Genomic DNA, 26,201 nt, shown 5'->3' with positions numbered 1-26,201 from the left:
TAATTGCATGAATATTAAGAAATAACATTTAAAGAACTAAAAAAGAGAATCACTTTTAATCCACACTCTCTTTGTATTGGTATATCCTTAAGCTGTTATCAACAAAAAGTCAGTTTGGCCAAAATATAATAGGTTGGTAGCATTTTCAAGCATTATAGTTGCAGTTTAGATATATTTGCTTTTACATCTAATTTTATTCATTAAGGTTTTTTAATTATTCTGTCTCACTGTGCATGTCAAGGCTTATGATGTATTAGTGCTCTGTCTTACTATTTTTATTATGGGTGTTTGCTATATTGACAAAAACATACATTAATTCATCAAAACTATTCATTTTGCTGTCTCTTTCAAGTCATTAAAGATGCTTACTAATCACTGTCTGTTTTGGATTATAAAGACCACTCTTCCATGTCATTATGTGACTTAAGGTTAATTATTTCTCTATATCACTGCTAAGGAAGGGTGTATTCAGTTTTGTGTTTCAGTGGTCTGCAGTATTGTTTCTGGAAGGCTGTAGTGGTTGCACATTTTTGCTCCAACTGTTCTCCACATTAGAAATCAGCTTCTGCTGTTAATGAAACAAGTTATTTAATTCAATGATTCATTGGTTGCTGTCATCCTGCCCTGTCAGGCATTTCCAGTAATTTGGGTTTTGCTTTTTGTGAGGATGTCATTAAGGCAAAGTTCCTCATTCTTGTTCCTGGAGGGCCACAGTACCTTCTGGTTTTCATTTCAGCGATTTCTTGATTAGAATCCAATCATTCCCACTCTAAGATTCACAACACTTCAGTGTTTCTTTAACTTTTAAGACTCATGCATTCACAGTTTTAATTGCTTCCTGCTCTCAAATAACAAAGAAGCCAACAGCTCACTAACTAGATTGCATATCCAACTATGTATCTTCATTATGAAATAATTCTTTCATTGAAACACTTGTTGGGGGAAATAAAAAAAAAGTGAAGGACCAAGAAGTTCCAATCTGTTTTGTTCCACAAAACACCTTAAAAGATAGATTCAGTATTTTTCAAGTTGAAGTTTATTTCTTCACAATCACAGTTTACAGTATATTACTTTGCCAAAAAAAAAGTTTTCTGAAGTGAATCATTTTAAAAATGCCTTTTTTGTTCCTGCAGCTTGCAATGGAACGTATGTATACACAGGTCCATAGCTGATGAAAAAGCCTTATAATTTATCAAATACATCCACTTTGAAGCGGCAAAGATTTTGATTTAAGAAAATGGGCCTTTTGAATTTATGAGGCATTCTTTGTGATAACAAAAATATTAGAAATTATTATTTTGTCACAGATTCTTGGAACTTTTTTTCTTTGAGGTCACAATACATTACTTTTTCACTTATCTGCTCACAGCCTCCATCATTAGTGGCCTTATGAAAAACCGACAAGCCCCCAGCACCAAGCTCTATTCTGTTTATAGTCATGCTTTTGTCTCTACAATTCTATTTTTTCAACAGTTCTATTCTGCCATATTTGTCATAACATACAGAAGTGTGCTCACATTATATGATTATATTTTTCTTAAGTGCTACCTGCAGAAGCTGTCATAAAAGGAGGTCTGCAAGTGGCAGCACTTTATTTGGAGGCTGTATTAGCTGTATCTCGCATGACAGATTACTAGGACAGTTTGCATATTTGGTAGGAAAATTATAATACATTTTATTTATATAGTTCGTTTCCCATGCTCAAAGTGCTTCACAGAAATTCAGAAAGAACAACAGGGCTTATATAACACTGGATACAAATAATATCCACTTAAAACTAAATACAGATAAATATAAGGTATATAAACCATTAAAACAGACTGAAAGACAAAGCAAAATAATACAAAATATTACAGGAAACCATAGAACAAATAAAATAATTTATGATACAAACACAAGTCATCCTGAGCACCTGGACAAAGAGGTACTTTTTTTTTTTAAAAGAATGAACTGAATTAGCTGATTTCTCATGGTTACAAAGTCAGTGGGCATTTTATAACTGAAAACTTTGTCTCCCGTAGATCACAGGTTAATTTGGGGCACAGTAAGATTTCCAGAATTAGTGGACCTTAGTGGGCAAATAGAAGTGTGGTGATGGAGGTTATATCTCATAGAGAGTTCGGCAAGTTCAGGCACTCTGATATTTTGGGTACTATTGAGAACTGGGATATACCTTTCAGATGCTAGTTTAATGCTGTACAGGTTTCATCAAACTGAGTGGAAAAAGCAGGATGGGACTGGAGAGTTTTATGAATGTCCAGTGGTGAAACAGGAAGCACAATACAAATAAAACTAAAATGTGTGATCAAGGCATTGAATTGTTGACTAAATTTGTCCATGTCACAGTCCAGGAAAGTAAGTTACATTATACCATGGCTGACTCCGCATCAGAAATGATTCACTCTATGTCGTATTCTTAATGATGAATCATTCTGAATGCTGGTGACTTCAGTCAAGGAATCAGGTGTCTTTTAGGCATCTTCCGTTTGTGGACACTACAAGCTGGACCTGTTCTGTCCAAATATTAATGACTTTAAATATAAACCTGTGGTATAATCTGAACAGGTCTGGCCTCCTTTTACTGTCGCATACAAGCCTGTTATTGACAGCTCTCTGATATCCAAGCCAGAAGCTTTTATGTGCAGTTGATGGATATTGGGAGTCTGTGTAAGTACTCTTGCAGCAGAGTTTTGAAATAACTGGACTGTGATAACAGATTACAAGTGGCACCTGCCAGTGGGGAGTTACAGTAGTTGATACGGGATGTAATTAAAGCATGGACAAGTTCTCTAGTATTAGAAAAGGAGAGGAATGAACAAACAAGTAATATGTTACGGAGTTGGAAGTAAGAAAGTTTCTTAATATGATTTATGGGGGTGGAATAAGAAATGGAGGAATCAAAAATGACACCCAGATTCTTTGCAGGTGCAGAAGATTTGATGAGATTATCACCAATATTAAGGAGGAGCTCATTTTCTTAAGATGAGCTTTAGTGTCAACTAGCATGACTTCTGTGTTGTGTTTTTTGTAGTTTACATTTAAACAGTTAGATTCTGTCACTGAGGCAGGTTATAAGCTGAGCAAATTCTGAATTTTCATTTTTAACACAGTAAATCTCCAAATAATACTGCCAAGGGAAAGCATGTAGATACAGAGCAGCCGAGGGCTGAGGACAGAACCTTGAGGAGCTCCTTGTGTGGTGCTCAGCTCCTAGCTGAGCTAGACTTGCTGTTGCCAAGACTCAAACACTTGCCTGTCAGTAAAATAGGACTTAAACCACAGGAGGGCAGTGACGGAGATACCCTGAATGTTCTAAATTTTCTATTTAAAGTTCTTGAGCATGTTGTGGTCTCCCAACTCACAAGTTACTTAACTTGTAATAAGCTAATGAAAACCTTTCAGCCTGGTTTCAGGGCACTGCACAGCTGTGAAATTGCTCTGTTTTGGGTGCCTAATTATTTGCTTATGGCAACCTGCACATTAACTCTGTGGGACCTTAGTGTAGCAGCTGATACTGTAGATAAATTTGTTATTGAGATTGCACTCTCGATGTGTATACACCAAAGATGATCTCGGGGATAGAGTGGCACACAGGTTGCTTCTGACCCAGGGCGAGCTGAGAGAGGCAGGAGTCCATGTTGCCGCATGGTGGAAGTGGCAGAAACAATGGAATTAACTTGCATAAATAAAATAATATAGATTTTAAGTGTGCCTTTTTCAGTTATTATTGCCTAGTTGTCTACAGAACAAAGACAACATGTGGTGATAACTTTCTAAGATGAATCCATACTTCTGTTCCCAAAAGATGCCAGGGAAGAAGATGAGCAGTGGAGTAAAGTGCAGACTCTCATTTTGAAATGTCTGAACAGGGTTTTACTTTTTGCCTTTTTTCACTTATGGATATGCTGTTTTGCAATATGCATTGAATCTCAAAATGCAGATAAATACTTTATTTTTTACTCAATAAAAAATAGAGAAATTAGGTTAGCATTGAGGCATTTTCATTCGCTGTGGACCTGTGTATCCATTAGCACCATTGCAAGCTGCAAGAGCAGACAAGCAATTTTTTAAATTTATAAAAAAAAATGCTTCACTTGAGGAAACAATTTTATGTGGCAGATTAATACATTACATCTGTGGTTCCCAAACTCTGCCCTGGGGACCCCCTATAGCAGCAGGTTTTTGTTCCAACCAGATTCACAATCAGTGATTAATAAACTGATCTCATTTATTTAGCTGTTTTTTTTTTTTACTCTTTTCTTGTTCTGCATTCAGAAAAACACAGCAGTATGCTTTTTGTTTTTTTTTTTTTACAATTATAGGACATTTACATATATTTTTTTTATAAAGCTATAAATGCTTAACTCTCTTTTGTTGTTTTCTTATTATTTTCCCCTTTTTCTGTGTAGTTTGTTCCCTTTATTTTACCCTACTAGTGACAATTAACAAGTATAGCAGACACCCAGGATGATGAAATCTGCAACAACTCACTAATTAGTAAATAATCAATTAAATAACTAGAACACTTGGAAAATCAGAATGAAAATTAGGTTGAAAATACAGTTAACAGCTTAAAAAAATACATATTCTCCATATAACTGTTTATTACATTTTAATGAAACTCTTCCATACTTTGTAATTTCTATATTGACTCCCAAACACAGAAACTGGGAAATAATGAATCACTTAATTAGGCTAAGAGTCCAATGAAAAACTGAATTTGGTTGGAACAAAAACCTGCAACCGCAGTGGGGTCCCCAGGATTGAGTTTGGGAACAACTGCATTATATATAATTGTGAAGAAATAGTGTACATATTTTTCAAGTGTTAAGCTATCAGAAATTCTGTAAAGACAGGGTGATTGCACTAAGTAGAAATAGAAATAAATAACTTGTTTCATTAACAGCAGGAACTGACTTTTAACGTGGAGATTGTTTGAAGCAAAAGCCTACAAACACTGCAGTTCTTCCCCTTAACATCTGATTAAGCCTGTTTACTCCTGTCCAATTGTATTCATTTAGGATATTTATTAATTTCTCTCTCTACTTAATTAAAACTCTTCATTCAGCTTTCTTGAAAGATGGCATTGTTATTCTCATTCATATCCCTCTTAGAACTGTTATGATCCCCAAACAGAAAATAGAACTACCACCTCAGATCTGCATATATTGCAGCTGAATATGAAAGAGCTTTAGGCATCCAGATGTTCCTTCTTGAGCCAAGTCTGTAAATTTTATGTAGTTAACATCCATATTGCTGGTTGTTTTATATCACTGAGCTTCAATTCTTGTGCTATAAGTGTTATTCCAAATGTAAACATTCTGCACATTAAAAAAATATATAAATGTATCTATTTTTTCAATTGTCTGACCATTGAGACATTTAAATCTGATTTCCATATCATCAAAGGGAAAATTGGAATCCAGTGCAACCACTGGTTAAACTGAATCACTAAGTAGTAAAGCAATTATTAAGGTTGAAATGATGAACCAGATGCTTATGGTGATCCCAAACACCAAGGAATATCTAGACCTATCATATGGAATCAAGATTAATTACCAGAAATTCCAGAGTTCCTCTGACTAATGACCTCCCATATATCCACCATTTAGTGTGTGCATTGTGTCTCTGCAGAGTTTTGGTCATAATTATCTTGATACTGGCGAAATAATAGAATCATATTTGAGATGTACTTTAGCTGTTTCAGACTGAAAAAAGTATTCTTTCATTTGATGAGTGAGTGAACTTCAGAGACTTAGAAAAAAACAAGTCAAATTGTCATCAAAACTAATACCGTTGTCATCTGCTTCAGACAAGTGGCAGCAACACAGAAGATCCATGCTTCAAAGTAGCCATTATTCAAAATCACTGTCAAAGGTGCTGCATGTTACAGGTCACAGTACCTGGAGTTTTGACATCCCTTGGTCCCAGTACTAAACTATTTCTGTTCAAATTCTCAACCTTAGTCATGCATGAAAATCAGATGCTGTTTGTTATTGTTATAATAAAAGTATGAAACATACCATACATTTGCTACAGATTGCTATTTGCAATCACTGCTGAGTGTCTAATTCTGTCAAGAACTAAGTCTAAAACAAGTGGATTTCTGGAAAGAATGTAGCACATATAACTAAGTAACAGCAATCAGAATGTTAACTGTAAACTGCTTTCAGATGAAAATTAAGACAGGTACTATAGCTATACTGATAATCGCATATGACACTGACTGGTAAACTAGACTGCAGTGCAAACTGTCATTTATTTTGTCACAGCCAGGTGATATACAGTTAAATTTTTTATTTCTAGATTTGTGTCCAAATGTTTGAAGCATGAAAGTTTTTTTTTCCAAAAAGGTATCAATTGCAGGGCCAATCTGTTATTGATTAATGATCTGCCATTCACCCGTAGTCATTTGCTAAGAACAGCTAGTCACATTTATTTAGCAGTGAGAATGAGTGTAAGATGGCTTTTGGCTTACCTAGAATCTAATCCTAGTAAGTTAATGTTTAATTCATGTAGGTTTTGCTTAATTAAAATGGAGTGCAAGTTTTACATTTTTATTCTCTTTAATATAGCATGTTTATGGAGCATTCCTGAAACTCGCCTTGCTTGCAAATGGAAATGTATAGAAAAATTATGTTGGTTGCTTGCAACAGCCCCAAATACGAACACACAAAACAGTCTGGAGTTCAAATAAAGGGTGTTTATTACACAGAAATACTTTTGTACACTCAGATAAACCAGTTGTTGTCTCTTCGTTGTTCTTTTCTTGCTCTCCCTATTGCACTACTATCCTGCAGTCGAGTAATGCTTGCCTTCCTCCCAGCTCCAACTCTCCTAGGCAAGGCATGCAAGGTTGTCCTATTGGAAGCACTTCCAGGTCATATGGAACATCCAAATAACAGGGAGTATATCTCCTTGCAGTGCCCTCTTGCGGCACTCATGGACCCCATCAGGGCTGCGTTACTGAAATTCAACTCCTGGCATTCTCTCCTGGTTTCGGAATGGGCACCGATATTCGGGGCTTGTGTGTTCTAGCGGGAATAACTATCCCCCAGACACTGTCCTTCCCTTTTATCCCAGTCAGGGAAGGTACTACAAATATGTCTGATCAGGACACCTGTTTGTCTGCCTGGGGCTTTCCGTCCGGTAAGGAATCTTCTTCTCCATTGGCTGGGATGTCCACCCATCCACCTGGGGAGCCTCATTCAGGTATGTCACCTTTCTCTCTCTTGGCCGGGATGCCTGTCTGTCCACTTGTAGTCTCCCATCCGGGTAGGGAACCATCCCCTCTCCTGGTCAGGATGCCCCTCTATCCTGTGTGGCATTTACAGTGGTCATTTATATAGCAATTGTCTGACTGTATGTACTAATGTAGGTTCTGAAGTATGTTGTAGATACAAACCGGATTCCAAAAAAGACACTATACAAATCGTGAATAAAAACTACAGTAAATGCAATGATGTGGAGGTGCCAACTTCTAATATTTTATTCAGAATAGAACATAAATCACGGAACAAAAGTTTAAACTGAGAAAATGTATCATTTTAAGGGAAAAATATGTTGATTCAGAATTTCATGGTGTCAACAAATCCCAAAAAAGTTTGGACAAGGCCATTTTCACCACTGTGTGGCATCTCCCCTTCTTCTTACAACACTCAACAGACGTTTGGGGACCGAGGAGACCAGTTTCTCACGTTTAGAAATAGGAATGCTCTCCCATTCTTGTCTAATACAGGCCTCTAACTGTTCAATCGTCTTGGGCCTTCTTTGTCGCACCTTCCTCTTTATGATGTGCTAAATGTTCTCTATAGGTGAAAGATCTGGACTGCAGACTGGCCATTTCAGTACCCGGATCCTTCTCCTACGCAGCCATGACGTTGTGATTGATGCAGAATGTGGTCTGGCATTATCTTGTTGAAAAAGGCAGGGTCTTCCCTGAAAGAGATGACGTCTGGATGGGAGCATATGTTGTTCTAGAATCTGAATATATTTTTCTGCATTGATGGTGCCTTTCCAGACATGCAAGCTGCCCATGCCACACGCACTCATGCAACCCCATACCATCAGAGATGCAGGCTTCTGAACTGAGCGTTGATAACAACTTGGGTTGTCCTTGTCCTCTTTGGTCTGGATGACATGGCGTCCCAGATTTTCAAAAAGAACTTCGAATCGTGACTCGTCTGACCACAGAACAGTCTTCCATTTTGCCACACTCCATTTTAAATGATCCCTGGCCCAGTGACAACACCTGAGCTTGTGGATCTTGCTTAGAAATGGCTTCTTCTTTGCACTATAGAGTTTCAGCTGGCAACGGCGGATGGCACGGTGGATTGTGTTCACTGACAATGGTTTCTGGAAGTATTCCTGAGCCCATTCTGTGATTTCCTTTACAATAGCATTCCTGTTTGTGGTGCAGTGTTGTTTAAGGGCCTGGAGATCACGGGCATCCAGTATGGTTTTACGGCCTTGACCCTTACGCACAGAGATTGTTCCAGATTCTCTGAATCTTCGGATGATGTTCTGCACAGTTGATGATGATAGATGCAAAGTCTTTGCAATTTTTCGCTTGGTAACACCTTTCTGATATTGCTCCACTATCTTTCTGTGCAACATTGTGGGAATTGGTGATCTTCTACCCATCTTGGCTTCTGAGAGACACTGCCACTCTGAGAAGCTCTTTTTATACCCAATCATGTTGCCAGTTGACCTAATTAGTGTTTATTGGTCTTCCAGCTCTTCGTTATGCTCAAATTTACTTTTTCCAGCCTCTTATTGCTACTTGTCCCAACTTTTTTGGGATTTGTTGACACCGTGAAATTTTGAATCAACATATTTTTCCTTTAAAATGATACATTTACTCGGATTAAATGTTTGATCTGTCATCTACGTTCTATTACAAATAAAATATTGACATTTGCCATCTCCACATCATTGCATTCAGTTTTTATTCACAATTTGTTTAGTGTCCCAACTTTTTTGGAATCCGGTTTGTAGATAGATAGATACTTTATTAATCTCAAGGGGAAATTCACATACTCCAGCAGCAGCATACTGATAAAGAACAATATTAAATTAAAGAGTGAAAGTATAAGAAACAGACATTAATTTTGTATAATATTAATGTTTAGCCGTCCGGGTGGAATTGAATAGTCGTATAGTATGGGGGAGAAACGATCTCCTCAGTCTGTCAGTGGAGCAGGACAGCGACAGCAGTCTGTCGCTGAAGCTGCTCCTCTGTCTGGAGATCATCCTATGCAGTGGATTTTCCATTATTGACAGGAGCCTGCTCAGTGCCCGTCGCTCTGCCATGGATGTCAAAGTGTCCAGCTCCGTGTGTACAATAGAGCCTAAATTCCTCACCAGTTTGTCCAGGCGTGAGGCATCCCTCTTCTTAATGCTGCCTCTCCAGCACACCACCGCATAGAAGAGGACGCTCGCCACAACTGTCTGATAGAAAATCTGCAGCATCTTATTGCAGATTTTGAAGGACGCCAGCCTTCTAAGGAAGTATAGTCGGCTTTGTCCTTTCTTACACAGAGCATCAGTATTGGCAGTCCAGTCCAATTTATCATCCAGCTGCACTCCCAGGTATTTATAGGTCTGCACCCTCTGCACACAGTCACCTTTGATGGGTCTACTAAAATCCACCATCAGCTCCTTGGTTTTGCTGGTGTTCAATTGTAGGTGGTTTGAGTCGCACCATTTAACAAAGTCCTTGATTAGTTTCCTATACTCCTTCTCCTGCCCACTCCAGATGCAGTCCACGATAGCAGTGTCGTCTGCAAACCTTTGCACGTGGCAGGACTCTGAGTTGTATTAGAAGTCCGATGTATATAGGCTGAACAGGACCGGAGAAAGTACAGTCCCCAGCGGCGCTCCTGTGTTGCTGACCACAATGTCAGACCTGCAGTTCCTGAGATGCACATACTGAGGTCTGTCTTTAAGAAAGTCCATGAACCATGCTACCAGGTATGAATCTACTCCCATCTCTGTCAGCTTGTCCCTAAGGAGCAGAGGTTGGATGGTGTTGAAGGCACTAGAGAAGTCCAGAAACATAATTCTTACAGCACCACTGCCTCTGTCCAAGTTAGAAGCTTACGGAAACATAACGAAGCCATGCAAACCTGAACGTTACAAGGAAGAAGTTATTTTTTTGTGTGTTTTTTATAATTTTTTCTCCATTTTCCCATAAACTGTTTTTGTTTTAAGTTTCACCAAAACCTTTACAATGAAGAAAATGAGACTATAATACTTTTTTTTCGGTGCCTGAATTATACTCAATGCTTGAACCTTTACAGTAGATACACAATTTTGGATAGATTGAAAAACACAGCTACAGGCACAATACTACCATTGAATGAAGCTGAAGACAAGGTTGTTAGAAACAAGTATATTTTTTTCTCTGTACCTTCCTAATACTTAAAAGAATTCTGAAGTCTACATAAATCGCCAGATAGCCAGTATATCCCATTCTTGACTATATCTGGACACCTGGATAGAGACATAGTGTTCTGTAAAAATGCTAAAGGTGAAGCGGGAATTTCCACTGGACAGAATTAGTTTCTATTTCATGAGGACCTTCTGTGCATCATCCCTACCTGTATATTATTTTAAGAATACTGTGCTCCAGTGTGGGCTTGTTTACCACATAACAGATGTGTGAATACTCGTCTCAACAGTTTCATGCAAATAATTTTTTTATTTTGCCTGGTCAGTCTTGCCTTCAAGACAGATTGATTATCAATGCAACAGTCCATGGCTATTTTCTGTTGTGCGAAAAAATTAAGTACCATAGCAGCAGCACATGAAGCAGTGCTGGCTGTGCAAGATACACACTGTATAATGAAACCGGTTTGGTTAAGCCAGTAGTGGATATTGGAGTACCAAACATTGTGGGCCTAAAGTGAAAATAAACAATATAGTGCCTTCAGAAAGTATTCAAATCCCTTTTACTTTTTACACAGTTCATGTAACAGCCTCATGCTAATATTTACATTTTTTTTTTAGATTTTTAATTTTTTTTTAAATGTATTAAAATTAGAAAACTATAATACTGCATTGACTCAAGTATTCAGACTTGTTACTCAGTACTTAGTTTTGAAACACCTTTGGCAGTGATTACGGCTGGAGTCTTCTTGGGTATGACACAACAACCTTCACACATCTAGATTTGGTGATTTTCTGCCATTTGCAAAAATTCCTAAAATCTTTTTTCCACTTTGTTATTATGGGTTGTTGGGTATTGTTTTATAAGGGAAAAAATTATTTAAATGATCTGAACATAATGCTGCAACATAAGAAAATGTGAAAAAACTAAGGGGGCCTGAATACTTTCAGAAGACTGCACATGGAAGAAGGGGCCAGATTTGGAATTCAGTACAATACCAGGCACCTTGAATTAGCTTTGTTAAATGCACACCTTTCCTGTCTTACTCTAGGTTTTAGAACATAGCTGTTCCATCATTGCCATGCAAGGCAGCCACAGGCATTGTCATCTAAAACACAAAGAAGACAGGCCAGAATATTGCCTAATTTTTCATGTATAGTATTCAAATACCAGAAAAGGGTTTTCTGTATGTGTAACAGTAGAGAGGTCAAACACTGTAGAGAATCCACATTAACATTTCAATGAAAGCTCATATATTTGTCTGATATAAAAAAAAAAAGATGGTCCACAAAAAATATGCATCCCATACAATGTGTGTGTATTTGATACATTTACTTTTAATTACTTTTTTTTTGTATTTGGATTAAAATTACTTGAGATGCCAATCACCAACTAAGAGCAGCACCAGCATTAAGGTAAGCTGGAGAAAAGATATTCAACCATCTTTGGTGTATTCAAAAACTTGTGATGCTATTTTCCTGTCTTTTCCAAATGATATGTGCTATTGTCAGACTAACTATAGCCTGTCAAAACTTTTGAATGTGGAATTATTCAGACTGTAAAATTTAATTGAAGATTCTATATTTAGCAATGGCGGCACAGTAGCTCAGTGGTAGTGCTGCTGCCTTGCATTAAGGAGATCAGGGGTTGTGTCCTGGGTCCTCCCAGGATGGAGCTTTGATGTTATTCCCATATCTGCATGGGTTTCCTCCCTCAGTCCAGAGACATACAGGTTAGGTGAATTGGTGATTCTCATTTAGCCCTAGTGTGTGGTTGGTGGGTGTGAGTGTGGGTGTGTGTGTTCGTGTTTCCCCTGTGATGGACTGGCACCCAGTCCAGGGTATGTTCCTGCTTTGTGCCCTATGCTAGCTGTGACATGCTCCAGCACCCCTGTGACCCTGTTCAGGGCTAAGTGGGTTAGAAAATGACTGACATTTGTATTGTATTGACAATTGTATGATACTGGTGGTTTTACCATACATTTACAAGTCTATGGTCTCTTTTTGGAGCCATTTCAAATTAGAAAATGTGTTAAAGCAGAACCTTTAACCACTATAAAAAGATTGCGAGCCACTATGAAGCCATACTACTGTATATCCCTGTTAATTAAAGCAATTCATGAAAATATCTTGGTGGCACATTGATTAGCACTTTTGCCTCACTGATACAGAATGCTGAGTGTGAAACTGACACCTGGTCCCTGTCTGCATGGGGGTCTGGAAGGGCTTTCTTTGTCAATATGAGTTTTTGTGCTGCATCCCAAAAGCAATGTGTATTAGGCTGATTGGCTATAAATTAGCCATGCTCTGGATGTACACATATGTAAGCCATGAGATGATCTGGCTGTTTGTCCAGATTTGTGCCTTGCATTGTGCCTAGCACTGTGCCTGGATAAGCTTCCCCCACCCCCAAGCCTGAATTGTTTTGAGAAAGCATATATCTGTGGTCTCAACAGGGTGACCCATCCAACAACCCATTTTCTCAACCCCCTTAAAATAGTGTCAGCCAGATGCTCAAAATGGGACAGTTTGCTGAGTGATTTTTTTAAATTTACAAATAAAAATGGATCAAGTCCCTGACTCCAGTTGCTATGGATGATCACTTGTCACCATCCAGCTGGGCTGATTATTGCTTGTGTAGATATTAAGTTTATTCTCTTTTCTGTCTTAGCCAGTTTATTAAGGTCATGTATTATTTCCTTGTTTTTCTCTTGCAGGTCTCCGGTATTCCTAAATTCATAAAATTTGTGAAATTAAAAATGCTATCTTTCTGTAGCTCAACAGCCTGTATTTATCAATCACTTAACTAATAGTTGTTTATGTAAGTTGATTGTACTAATTGGATATTTCATGTCCAGTCATTAAAATTAAGCAACCACAAATATGCCATCAAGTGTAAACTAGAGCATAGGAAGACATAGGAAGATTTACAATAACATATTTAAATAGACAAAATAGAAGAAGGTTTATGGAGGGGAACAATGTGACACAAAACAGAAAACATTTTTGTTTTGTCCACTATATAGTACTCTCCATCAGATACTTTTTTAGCTTTCACATATTTCCATTTTGACAATATGGCTGGTTCCTCCCACTGTAAGTTCATTGAGCCCCCCAGCATAAAAATTATTAAACCCAGTCCCTAGGTTACCTCCAGCCACCTATTCTAGGGGCAGGAGTGGTATTCTTCTGCAATCTGTAGCAGCTCCTGGTGTCCTTGTACCTCTAACCCTTTAAAGGGTTGGTACTTTCTATTTTCTTTCCTGGGCAGCAAGATCCCTATCTCAACCAATTTGGTTCTAGCTAGCAATCCAAAGAGTTTTCAGTGACAAATTGTCAGCCCACCATAGCTTGGCTTTCTCATAGATGGTCAGATACACTTGGCATGTACTGGGTTTCCTGCCCAGTTTTACCAGGAAGCCAGAAATCCCTAATTTGATTTGTCTGGAGGTTTTTTTTTCAATGCAGTAAAATTCCAAACTTTTATCATGGACATTGTACACTCTCTTCTAAGCTGATGTACTGTGACAGTGTGGATTGGCTCCACTCCCCTTGTGCTTTTAGGGAGCCTCTCGAACTCACCACAGTTGATTGTCAAAACTGAGATGAGCTGGGCAAATGAGGACACATACAGATAGAAAAAGGTTGGTGCAAAAAGTGATTAGTGCTTTTATTAAAAATCCAACAAATCAAGTGCTCAAAAGTGCAGTTTAAAATCCTCATAAATAAATAATCCATTAAAACTCCTCAAATATGGCCAGATAAACAAAGTTAATATTTGTGGCAGAAAACGTCACTAGGGCTTTATATATCCTTGTGCATTTATTTATTAAAGATTTTACCAAGAACAGACATCTCCCAGGCCTATGGATCCCTCAGTGCGAGGAGACGTCCTGCTGACAGGCATGGCCACCCCAATCTGAGCCTCTCTGCACTCTATTTGTCTTCCACTGCCTCTCTCAGGACATACGTGGGGAGCCCATTGCGAAGATTGGGCTACTTGAGCTCCCTGTCAATCTACAGCCACATCGACCCTCTTCAGCCCACTTTGAGCATCCTTCCTATGCTTCCACTGGGGCTCTTTCCTGGCTGCCTGCTTCCATCCAACTGCAGACTGCCTATGTGCCTGCTACCTCCATCATCCCTCCTTTCAACCTCCATCTTCCTTATTGCTCCTGATTCTGTCTTTCTTTTTCTCACTCATTCCTCAATTTCCTCCCTTTTCCTTCTGCTCAGGCTTCTTTTAAATTATCCTCTCTAATTGTGTGCAGGTACAATTGAGGTGCCCAACCAATCTGCCTGCACATGTATACAGCACGATTGATCAAGTACCCTAATTAGCCGCAAAATGAAGCATGCCTGTGCACACCAGCACCTAATTGGAGCCCTGTACACAATTATTTATTCAAAATATTCCAATTGCCACGGACCACTCATTCCATGCACTTAGAGTATTATCTTTATTGGACCATGCATAACAACAGAAAATACTTCTACATGGTGTTAGCCTATATCGGTCAGTTACTGGGATCACCTTTCTTTGGCTTTCACTATTCACCCTGCCAACATTATTAGATCCGAACCATTTAACCAAAGTTCCTCCTAGTCTGACTTGTGTATATTTTAATATTTGTTACTCTTCTTACAACTGAAAACATACACTCTGATTTCTGGCTAAGCCCCTAGGGTGTAAAAACCTGTGATACCATGTATGAATGCAGATTGCATTTGTGCTGCATGGACCTCAAAAGGATTACATAGCCTTGGTATGATTAAGGTTATTCATTCTTCTGTCTGCTTTCTACATAAAGGTTTTCCACCTGTCTGTTTATCTCCCTCTCTTCTCCAGGACTTTTGACTTACATTCTGATTGCCAAATGAAGACTCCTCGTTCCTTTGCCTTTATGCACTGCATTGAAGTGATTGACATCCCTCCTTCACCTTATTGTTTAAGATTATTCAATACTTTCTCTTACTGTGTTCACTGAAGATGGCAATGTTTTCATTGTACCCATTAATTATGTACTGAAGAGTGTCACCCTTAGCACTACTGGTGATCACTTCTAGCTGACTAGCTTGAGTTTAAGACTATTCTTCTCTTTGCTTAATATATTATTAACTCCTGTCTCACTTTGTCATAATTCACACACCTCCTCTTTAATCTTTTCTTAATATTCTTAACCCTTTCTTCTTACATTAAATCTTTCTTACTGTGCAGGATAAAGGCCTTTCACACTTCAATATTGCTCAGCTCACTTGAGCCTTTGTCTAATTTCAGTGACAATCATTTCACATTATTAAAGGTCCTGACTACTTATTGAAAATCCAAGGTGTGATTAGCAACAGTCATTTGAAAGTCTGCTTATTAAAACTTAATTTCTGCTTCAGTCGTGTGTCTCTCTGTGCCCTGGAGATTTCTTGCCTCTGGCTCACCATGCTTATTATGTAATGCTCTCCTGTTGAATGAGAAATCATTTAATTTAGTTCAGAGTTGGATTTTTCATGTATTACACAAGCAGTATTTTAAACAATAATAATAACAACAGATAACACATTGTGTGATAATATTTACACCCAACTATTTGTTTGTATGTACATTTAAAATATTTGCTGAGCAGACACTTTTTTCCAAAACAAATTACAAAAGAGGTTGACATAATCAAGTAAACATCCTTCGGGAAACTGTTTGTGAACAGGTGTTAGAGGACAAAATGGATCACCACAAGTGGAGAGCTGAGAAACAAAATACAATCAAGTTACAATTCCTGGATATAAAAAACTAACATCTATCAGACAGAAATTCACCAAACTAGAGAGTCTTCAAGCACTTCTTAAACACATTGAGGGAGTCAAAATTCCAAATGGAGGTGGGCAGCTTGTTTCACCAGCTACACATGAAGAGTCTTGACTAAGATTTAATACCACACAGAGGTGGCTAGACTCCATTCATCAGCAGACCCGAGTAGTCGAGAAGGAACATAGGAACTTCCAAGTATCTCCTTATATGTATTTTTTGGGTGTGTGACTTTTTTCCATTATCAGCTTTTCAAGGAACCTCCTTGTACCACCTACCCCAACCCTTAGATCTGCACACAAGCTAAAGTTTAGTATATCCTAAATCTGCAGCTTCTGTTTCACATCAGTTTTGGCTTACCTAACACCACTATGAAAAGGAGATTTATTGAAAGTGGGATCAGGTGTGACTGATGCATCTTAATCAGCAGGAATTTGCAATTATTAGTCCACTACATTGTGTGACATTCACTGCCAATAAAAAAATGAGTGACTATATTGAATTAGGACTACCATTTTCCTTGGGAGCTGTCTTTTAAGGGTTGCATTTGAAAATTAATTATAGGTTTACTGAAGAAGTGCCTTCTCTAATTGTATACAGAGCCAGAATTCCAACCATCTTTATATCCTTTTATAGTCAATATTTCAGATTATAATTTTTATTATATGATATGTTTAGCTCATTAATTGATTGACTAATCAAAGGGAGTTTTGACTGATATGAAAAGCTGGCAAGTGCAATTTCAATGTCTACTTTTTTTGTTTAACAGTGCCTATTGGTTTATGGAGTAGCATGTTGGCATAGTGATATACTTGAATTTCACAGCACACAAGTCCTGGCCCATGTGCTGCCTATACAGATTTTGCATGTTCTCCCTTTGTTTGCCTAAGGTTTCCTAAACATCCCAATGATGTAATTTAGGTTAATTGGTGACTCAACATTGGCACATACAGTACTAGTGATAGAGTTAGTTATATGATATGTGATATGAAGTGGCACCTTATATAGATGTGGTACCCAGCTTGTGCAGAGTACAGAAATTATTGAGGTTAGTTTCTTACAAAGCCGGGTTGGAAAACAAACAAAGTACAAATACCTTAGAAATTTAGTTAAAATAAAATAACGTCCGATATAACTCTAAAACAAAACCCTTTCTCCGGTCGCAGGGTGTTCTGAGAAATTGATCTTCTGGGGCCAGCATCCCAGTTTAGGCTTAGATATGGATGACTTGTTTACAGACATGTATGTTGCCTGCTGCGCTCTGTACGTCCGCCAGACAGAATCGTGCCATAGAATATGGTGGTAAAACTGTCATTATCTCTTGTCGATGTTCTGCTGCATTTAATCAGCCGGGTAGCATTTGCTGCTCTAAATGTCGAGACGTTACCGAGCTATATTCTCCGTATAAAATGAAATCAGACAAGCTGTATTCTGAAGTGGATCTGCATTGACTTGCTCTTTACCGTGTAGTCTGAGGGCTGAATCTGCTCATTGAGTGACGCCGAATTAGCCAGCGGGTGGAATGTTCTGTTTTTCTCTCGGTTATTAGTAGGCGGAGCTCAGAAGTTTCGCTCTAATTCGATTCGTACAGCTAACCCAGGAGAAACTGCGCTCGAGGGACTTTCGGATTTTTTCCCTGCAAAGTAGGCGGGCAGACAGTTACGTCAGCCTTTCCATTGACAGCTCCGCCCAGTTTTGATGGCGAAGGTCTAGCTCGCTGCTTTGGAGGGGGCGGGGCTGAACGCCGCCTCGCTTTGCTGTGTTCTGTTCTGTTCTCCTCCGCGGCGCTGTTCTTGTCTACCACCGCTACTGTTTGGTTATAGCTGGCAGGAGCTTCTGAAGAGCTCTGGACCGCAGCGGCGGCCGTAATCGTCATCTGGGATTTCTTTTACATCCTTGGGAATCTGGTGAAGATTCGGCTGCTGATGTCAGTGAACTCTGAGAACTCGTCTTCTCCAGAAAGGTATTTCAGCAGCTTCAGCGCGTACGCTCTCTGCTCGCCATGCGTGGCTCCTGGGTTTCTGCCGCTGTCTGCGAGTCCCTGTTCCCCATATTTTTCCCCACTATCTGTCGGCGCCGTGTGTGAAGTGCAGCTCTTTATCCCCACATTTATATACACGCCCTCGTCATTGCATTGTAACTCCCTTATTTGAAGCGTTCGGTTTTTGTATCTGCTCATTGTTTCGGCGTGAGCGAAGCGCTCGTCTCAGACACGGAATCTGAGGTTTGATCTTCACGTCGCACCCGCGAGGCATTTGGCTGTGGGCGTGTGGCACCTGGGATCCCCAGGGTAGGTACACCCCACGTGCCGTTATCGTGACACCACGCCCACTTGTTAAAATGTGTGGCAGTGACTGTCACCTCCTTAACGTCATCACGGGCATCCACAAGGGTCCCTGGAGAAAAGCTTTCACTTTTTTTTGCTGCTTTTGTAATCGGGTTTGGAGATGCGGGTCACTAAAGTGTTCTGTGACGCAATATGAACGCAGCTGGCTTATGTGAAGTCACATCAAGGTAATGGAGTGGGAAAGATTGGACCCTACTGGGCCGGGAGCTATTGCAGCGCATGGCGGTTTATTTCTTTAATCCTCAGAGTCGGAAGATGACACACTATTGTCTTAAAGCAGTTTTTCACTATTGTTCACTACCATAGTATAAAAGTGTAAGTGAATGATATAGGAACCTGGCGCTGTTCAAATAAAGCCACACGCAATTTTTGTGCGGTGGAGTGTTAGAAAATATTGGTTTCTGAACTGAATGAAGCCAGCTTGTCTCTTTGTCTGTGTACACCTGTTTCTGAGGTTGCCTTATTCCTGGTCTCTATCTTAGCAACCAAAACATTATTTATCATTCATTTATTAAAATTTGCTGTGCTCACTTAGTAAGAATTAAAAAAAAAAAAAAAAAAAAACTGTAAATGGCAAATTGGGGAGAGAGAAGGACGAAATAGTGAGTTAACATTGTAGCCATTCTTCAGTATATCTGGCAGATGTCTCAGTTTGAATATATAATTTTCAATATGACATCTAATGCTTTCTAGTGAGCAGAAAATGTACTAATGTTTTGTACATTGTTGCTTGTGTGGACAAAAAATAGTGCAGATTGTGACACTTTATACTGAATACAGAGCAGAGTTGCTGTCCTTTTTAGAACAGTATTTTTGGCAAGGTTAACCCTTTCAAGAGATGCTTTTCTGAATTAACTGTTAAAAAAAATAAATGTGGGGGTGGCACAGTGGGTAGCGCTGCTGCCTCGCAGTTAAGAGACCCAGGTTCGCTTCCCGGGTCCTCCCTGCGTTGAGTTTGCATGTTCTCCGCGTGTCTGCGTGGGTTTCCTGTGGGTGCTCTGGTTTCCTCCCACAGTCCAGAGACATGCAGGTCAGGTGCATTGGCGATCCTAAATTGTCCCTGGTGTGTGGGTGTGTGTGTGTGTGCACCCTGTGGTGGGCTGGCACCCAGCCCGGGGTTTGTTTTCTGCCTTGCACCCTGTGTAGGCTGGGATTGGCTTCAGCAGACCCCCGTGACCCTGTAGTTAGGATATAGAGGGTTGGATAATGGATCGATGGAAAATAAATGTGTAGGTACAGTCAATATAAAGCAGGTTTGAAATATCATCCCATCATTTTTTTTTTTTTTTTTAATCCGCTTGTCCACATAAGAGTCAGAAGGAGCCAATGGGAAGCAAGCCTTGACAGAGTGCCATGCCACTGTATGCCAGACTCGTACACCCATATTCACTCATACTGGAAATATAAAGCAAAAGGTGTTCTCCCCCCTTTCCTGTCTCACTTTGTCTGTCTCTCTCTTTCTGTGTCTGTGTGTGTGTGTGTTTTTGTGTATATAGATAGATATACGTATGTCTTTGTATATGATATAGTGTAGACGGCTGCTAAGGGCTGTTTGTGACTTCATTTCATATGAAGAAATTGTACAGAACATGGCTCTGCAGCAGAGGGGCCTTGTCTTCACAAATCAAGCGTTTTGGCACAGAACCTGTAGTATTGTGTTTGTTTGGTTCTAGGTCATAGCCTTCATATTGTATGAGCATCACTCTTCACTGCATCAATAGAAGGCCTGGCTTTGTGGAGCTCTGGAAAACATTAATAGTATGTGCAGTGATTATAATCAAGAATATTCCCTTTACTGAATCAGTTCATTTAATGACACTTGAATCAATTAGTCAATTTAATTTATTTTCTCTTAAATTGTGCCACTGATTCCATGGAAAAACTAATGAACTTCACCTAAAAAGCAGTATTAAAAGAAACCCAGAGTAAAAAAAGTTTTAAGTTTTATATGTAAAAGAATACAGTATCTTAGTCCTAAATTATTGAGATGAGTCATTTTTCCATTAATTCAGCACTTTCATTGAGAACTGGTTATAGGTCCAAATAAATGTGGGGCTCATTGTTACTTTATTGTCACAGCCATAGCAGAAGTTTTGTCAGTCCCATTAAGACGAATAGAAACAATGGACTGGAGTTCTTGAAAACCTTCTTCCCTACAAAATTCTAGGAGGTTTATTGGTTATTTAAACGTATTTGGTAAATTTAATACATTTGTATCTATTATTGAGCATTCCCGCTGTTTTATCAAAACAAGGTAAATTGGAGCAAAAAGAAACATACCAGTTAATTAGGGGTGCATTTCACCTGAATATTGCCATAACAGCTTATAAAAATGCAGTCCATGACCAGATTATAAGACCCCATCGTCTGTACTGACTAAACGCATTATGTAAACAAACAGCATAAATTTGTTGTAGAATGGGTATTCATTCAGATTGTGATTTTAATCTGACGTTCTTAAGAGTTTCTTTTTGTACTAATTACCATTTGCTACAACACTTCATTTTTTGCTATTTTTGTCATGAATGACAACTAAAGGAGAGAGTGCTTAATTTGGAACAGTGCTTGCGTTTTTATTCTTCCAGTCCTTATGCAGTTAGCTGTTTTAATAAGACTAGGGTGGAGTTGGCACTTGCCTGCAGCTTCTCCCATGCCTTCTATATAATTTCCAAACTATGCGTTTCCACCTCCTACAAATGACTCTCTCCTCTCCCCCCCCCCCCTTTCCGTAACACACACCCCTTCCTGTCTTTTTGTGACAGAGGAACACTTCGGAGCAGCAACATGAGGGTACAGAAAATTTGCTGGTAGGCATACTGTGTATGGTGAATGGCTGTTATCCCTTAGGGACATGACTTTATTTCCTGAGTGGACAGTTGAGTGGCTTGGATGTGTCTGGAGCTGCTTTTTGAAAGACATTTTCTATGTTTGGGGAAGGTATACCTGACACACATGTTTTTGTCCTCCGTGGCAGGAATCCTGGTAAGTGACCTGTAGGTTGAGTCTCGGACCTGACAAGAAGCACACCCTTAAGTGTTGGAAATCTGCCAACTTCAGCCAATCTAGGTTGCTTCTGAACACATTCCTGACAAGCTGGGGCTTGACTGCCAAGTCTCAGATGCTAACTGGCTTTGAACTTGGTCAGCCTCCCTAATATAAAAGAGACTGACCAAAAATATTGAACATAAGCTGATTTCACACTGAGCGAGTGGTGACTAGCAAGCAGAATTGGTTTAACTTCTTTGTGCAGGCTCTCCACAACTCTCATTACCCTCCACGTGCCTCCCGGTTACTTCCCTGCCATTAGTGGTGAGGTACCGTCTGCTTTACTCCTGACTCAGCTCCAATTATTCTTCTGCCTGCCAATGTCCTGACATGGTGGGGTGTGTGCCCACCTGTGCCAGCCTGCCCTTCACATACTTCTGCTTGTGAGCCTTGTCTGAGTGGTATGAGATGACCCTGCGGGGGTACCTGGTGTTTATAAGCCGTTAGGTGTTTCCTGTGGACTCTGAAAGGCAGCTTTCTTTGTCTTTTGTTGTCTTGCTTTGCCACTGTACAGGTCAGAAGCAGTGTTCACATTTCTGTTTAGTAAAAGACTTGTTTATTTTCCTCATGGTGCGCTCATATTTTCTTTTTGAGATTGATAGTGTTGTTTTACTTTGTAGTCTTCCTGTGTGTAACTCTTCTGTTGACCTGCTGAACATATCAAACAGCTAGTGACCATATATGCTGCCATTTCTGTAGGGTTTTGCACAAGAATACTAATGAAAATAACCTGCGCATGCGGTCTATGCTGCTCCCTCCTCTACTTCCTCTTTATGTCTTTGTTGTTGAAATTATGGTTTAATTTCCAGTCTGTGACAGGTGTTATGACTGCTTCCTTTAACCCTAGCTTGAGTGTATCCTTGTGAATATGTATGTGCATGTGTTTGCTCCTGTTTACACTTGCACTTTTGTCTGCTTGTTTCTATGTATGTGTATATATGTCTTACCTTGTATCAGTGTGAGGATGTTATTTTGCTCATGGATTGCTTTTAGGCATACCTGCAAATGTGTGTCTGTATGTGTCTGTGTCTTTGCTTATGAGTGTTTGTGTATATGTCCAAGTACAATTTTAGTAAGGAAGTGTTACATTTGATTTCTGTAAGTTCATCTTTTTGCATCATATAGGTGTGCATATCATTGTGCCTTTGAACATTTGCATTCTAGTATCAGCATGGATTTTTTTGTTTTTCACGTGTATGTGTTTATTTGTAAGTCCTTTGTGTTTTAACCTGTGTGAGGTTTTTGCTTTGGTTTTGGTGTCCTTTCATTTTTTGGTATGCTGTTGTCTTGTATGTTGTGCAGTTGTCATTTCAAAATAATTTTACATGTTAGAGTTCTTGACAGTATGTCTGCATAAATGAATTTATACGTATTATTGTCAGAGTATGCTATTGATTGTGTTTTTGTACATTCAATCATGTATTTATGTAAATTAGTATTTTTAAAGATTTTTTTTGATTGCATAGTTGTCTTTGTGTGTGAACATGCGTATATTTATGGGGTTGCAATATTCAGTGTTGTGCGTGTATCTCTGTGCTAGCACCTGCATGTTTTTTGTGTCTTTATGCATTCTTATGTCTATCGTCGTGCAGCTGAAAATGCATGTGCTTGCACTCTGTGCACAAGTAAGTAAAGGCAACTTAAAGTGTTGCTTTGCAGCCAGGTGATGGATATCTCCGGATGGCATAGAAGGGATGCTGAGGGGGCACTGCGGGGGTCTACTCCTCTGACTGCACAGGAGCTCTTACTGTCTCCATGGTAACCGGGAGGTGGGGTTGCCATGGAAACAAGCTCTGTCAAGTAGAACGTTTGTGGCTGCAAGTTCTTTCTCTCCATCTCCTAAGGCCTGACAAAGGCTGTTTGTTATGTATTGCCAGCGTCTGGCTGTCTTGATCACTGACCTGCAGCGTGGTCTCTTGGCAAGTGACCAAGGGGGGTTTGGTGCAGTGTGGGTGTGCTGACCCTGTGTACTTTTCTCTCCCATTTGCAGGCCTGAGCCTCAGCAGAAAGCCCCCACGGCCCCTCCTCCGCCACCACCACCACCTCCTCCCCCTCCCCCTCCTCCACATCCGGAGCCAGTAGCACCCCCTGAGCCTGAGGAAGAGATCCTCGGCTCTGATGATGAAGAGCAGGAAGACCCAGCTGACTATTGCAAGGGTAAGTAACACATACCTGGATGAAAGCTGACATTATTTGGCTACCTTACACCTAAACACTCTCTTGCTTGACCTGAACAGGTGGATACCACCCTGTGAAGATTGGGGACCTCTTCAATGGACGGTACCATGTTATTCGCAAGTTGGGTTGGGGTCATTTCTCCACTGTGTGGTTATGCTGGGACATTCAGTAAGTGTGATGCTGCCCATAGCTCATGTGTTGTCCATATCTGCTAGACACTCATAGTCACCTGACATCTTTGTGCTTACAGGGGAAAGCGTTTTGTGGCCATGAAGGTAGTGAAGAGTGCACAGCATTACACTGAGACAGCACTTGATGAGATCAAGCTGCTCAAATGTGTATGTATCCACTCATTAGGCTGTGTGGTATAAAGGAATTCTGCTTACTTTTAACTGCTGGCCGTTTACTGAAAGCCTCTAATCCTATCCAATAGATTTGTATTGTTTCAAGGACTCTGTTCTTCTTTTTCGTTTTTTTTTTTAAGGTAAGAGAAAGTGACCCTGGGGACCCCAACAAGGATATGGTTGTGCAGCTCATTGATGATTTCAAAATTTCAGGGATCAATGGAATCCGTATCCTTTAGTATCATGAACTTGTATGAGTGTGGGATGGCAGGATTCATAGTATGGACTGAGCAAGCAGGAAATAGGTAATGGTAATGTTTATCTCTGTGATGCTGAATAATAGATATCACTTGTTTCAACTGCATACATTAATTTGGCAAAGAGGATTCATCGCCAGTGGTGAAGTAGGTCTCTGAGTAAAGAGTTATGTCTTTGCCAAGCAAATTGGGTCACAAACCTAGAGTAAAACTGGCCACTTTTCCACTGAGTTAGAGGCATATACTGTTTTGATGAGATTCTGTCAAGTGAGCAGGCAGTGTAACTTCCAGTATCCTTAATGAGCTACCAGATGTCTGTATGGTGTTTGAGGTTCTTGGCCACCATCTGCTCAAATGGATCATCAAATCCAATTATCAAGGTCTTCCCTTGCCATGTGTCAAGAGCATTATCCGGCAGGTAAGGATGACCTAATTGTTCAGAAGCAAGGCAAAGTGGTTTTACCAACCCACCATGCTGATCTGCAGTGTGTCTTTTTCCGCACTGCTTCTAGGTACTGCAGGGCCTTGACTATCTACATAGCAAATGTAAAATCATCCACACTGACATCAAACCAGAAAATATTCTGATGTGTGTAGATGATGCCTTTGTGCGCAGAATGGCTGCTGAAGCCACAGAATGGCAGAAAGCTGGAGCACCGCCACCATCTGGATCCGCAGGTACCATCATCTTCGGTAGTACAACACATTGCCTGCTTTACTTTCACTGTATTTCCCTGACCACTTTTTTGTTTCTTTCAGTGAGTACAGCACCACAAATAAAACCAGTAAGTATTTTTGTCACTTCTGGGACAAAGAACGTCATTGACAAAAATGATACAGACAAAATTCCTAGGAGTTATAGCAGACTCTTCACTTTGTACATCTAGAAAGAGCGCAGAAGTGATTAAGAAAGCTGATACAATGTTAGGTGGTATATCATGATGTGTGCAGTATAAGTAAAGAGAGGTTATGCTTAAGTTCTATAACTCACTACTGAGGGCTCACCTAGAGTACTGTGTTTAGTTTTAGTCTTTTGTATTACAGTGATAGAGAAAGTCCAGAGGAGAGTAACTATGCTGATACAAGAATTGTGAGGTGTGAACTATGAGAAAAGATTGAAGGAGATGAGCCTTTTCAATTTATGAAAAAGGAAATTTAGAGGCAACATGATTGAAGTGTTTGAAAATATAAAGGGAATTAGTACAGTAGATCTCAGCGGTTATTTTAAAATTAGTTCTTCAACGAGAACATGGGGTCACAGATGGAAACTTGTTAAGGGAAAATTTTGCACAAATGCTTGAAAGTTTTTCTTAATACAGTAAATGATAGACATCAATAAATTATCAAGTGGTAGATAATAATATTTTAGGTCCTTTTAGAATTTATTATTTTGGAGAAATTAGGTAAGTAGGATTTATAAAGTAGCCACCCTAAATGGCATTCTTTCCTCTAAATTGATTTAATGTAGGACCATGAAGTGTGTATCATTCCTTGGGTGGCTGTTTAAGTGGCTGTCTGACCCCATTTATGTTAATCTAGGTTGGAAAAATCTCCAAGAACAAGAAAAAGAAGCTAAAGAAGAAACAGAAACGTCAGGCAGAGCTTCTGGAACGTCGCTTGCTGGAAATTGAGGAGCTTGAGCGTCAGGCTGAACAGAACCGAGCACAGGAACTGCTACTGCTGAATGCTGCCCCCTCCCCTCCCCCACTGGCTGCAGGCAGCGAAGAGGAGGAAGATGAGGAGACACAGAGGCATCCAGAGGAACTAGAAGACAGGGAATTAGATCTCTCTTGCAGCAAGGATGGTACAAAGGAGCTTGGTGAGGGTTGAAATTTTGTGTACACTTA

At 39.7% G+C, this 26,201-nt stretch overlaps 1 protein-coding gene across 5 annotated transcripts in view; it reads left to right on the top strand.

The window, feature by feature from the left end:
* Positions 1-26,201, top strand: part of srpk2 (SRSF protein kinase 2) — a 69,903-nt gene that overhangs the window by 22,661 nt on the left and 21,041 nt on the right. For 2 of the 5 annotated variants that reach the window (XM_039769876.1, XM_039769874.1), the window contains exons 1-9: positions 17,989-18,146; positions 23,566-23,732; positions 23,813-23,921; positions 24,004-24,091; positions 24,238-24,325; positions 24,666-24,772; positions 24,867-25,032; positions 25,114-25,139; positions 25,894-26,173. In XM_039769876.1, coding sequence (XP_039625810.1) covers positions 18,109-18,146; positions 23,566-23,732; positions 23,813-23,921; positions 24,004-24,091; positions 24,238-24,325; positions 24,666-24,772; positions 24,867-25,032; positions 25,114-25,139; positions 25,894-26,173 — 1,069 coding nt within the window. In that variant the 5' untranslated portion in view covers positions 17,989-18,108. Of the gene's footprint in view, positions 1-17,988; positions 18,147-21,297; positions 21,338-23,565; positions 23,733-23,812; positions 23,922-24,003; positions 24,092-24,237; positions 24,326-24,665; positions 24,773-24,866; positions 25,033-25,113; positions 25,140-25,893; positions 26,174-26,201 lie in introns of those variants that run through there. The other 3 variants (XM_039769873.1, XM_039769872.1, XM_039769875.1) reach the window with 2 other exon arrangements.

This window comes from Polypterus senegalus, chromosome 11 (assembly GCF_016835505.1).
Source record: "Polypterus senegalus isolate Bchr_013 chromosome 11, ASM1683550v1, whole genome shotgun sequence".
Taxonomy (NCBI): domain Eukaryota; kingdom Metazoa; phylum Chordata; class Cladistia; order Polypteriformes; family Polypteridae; genus Polypterus; species Polypterus senegalus.
Note: the sequence above shows the minus strand (reverse complement) of the source record. Positions and strands in the feature narration are given on the sequence as shown.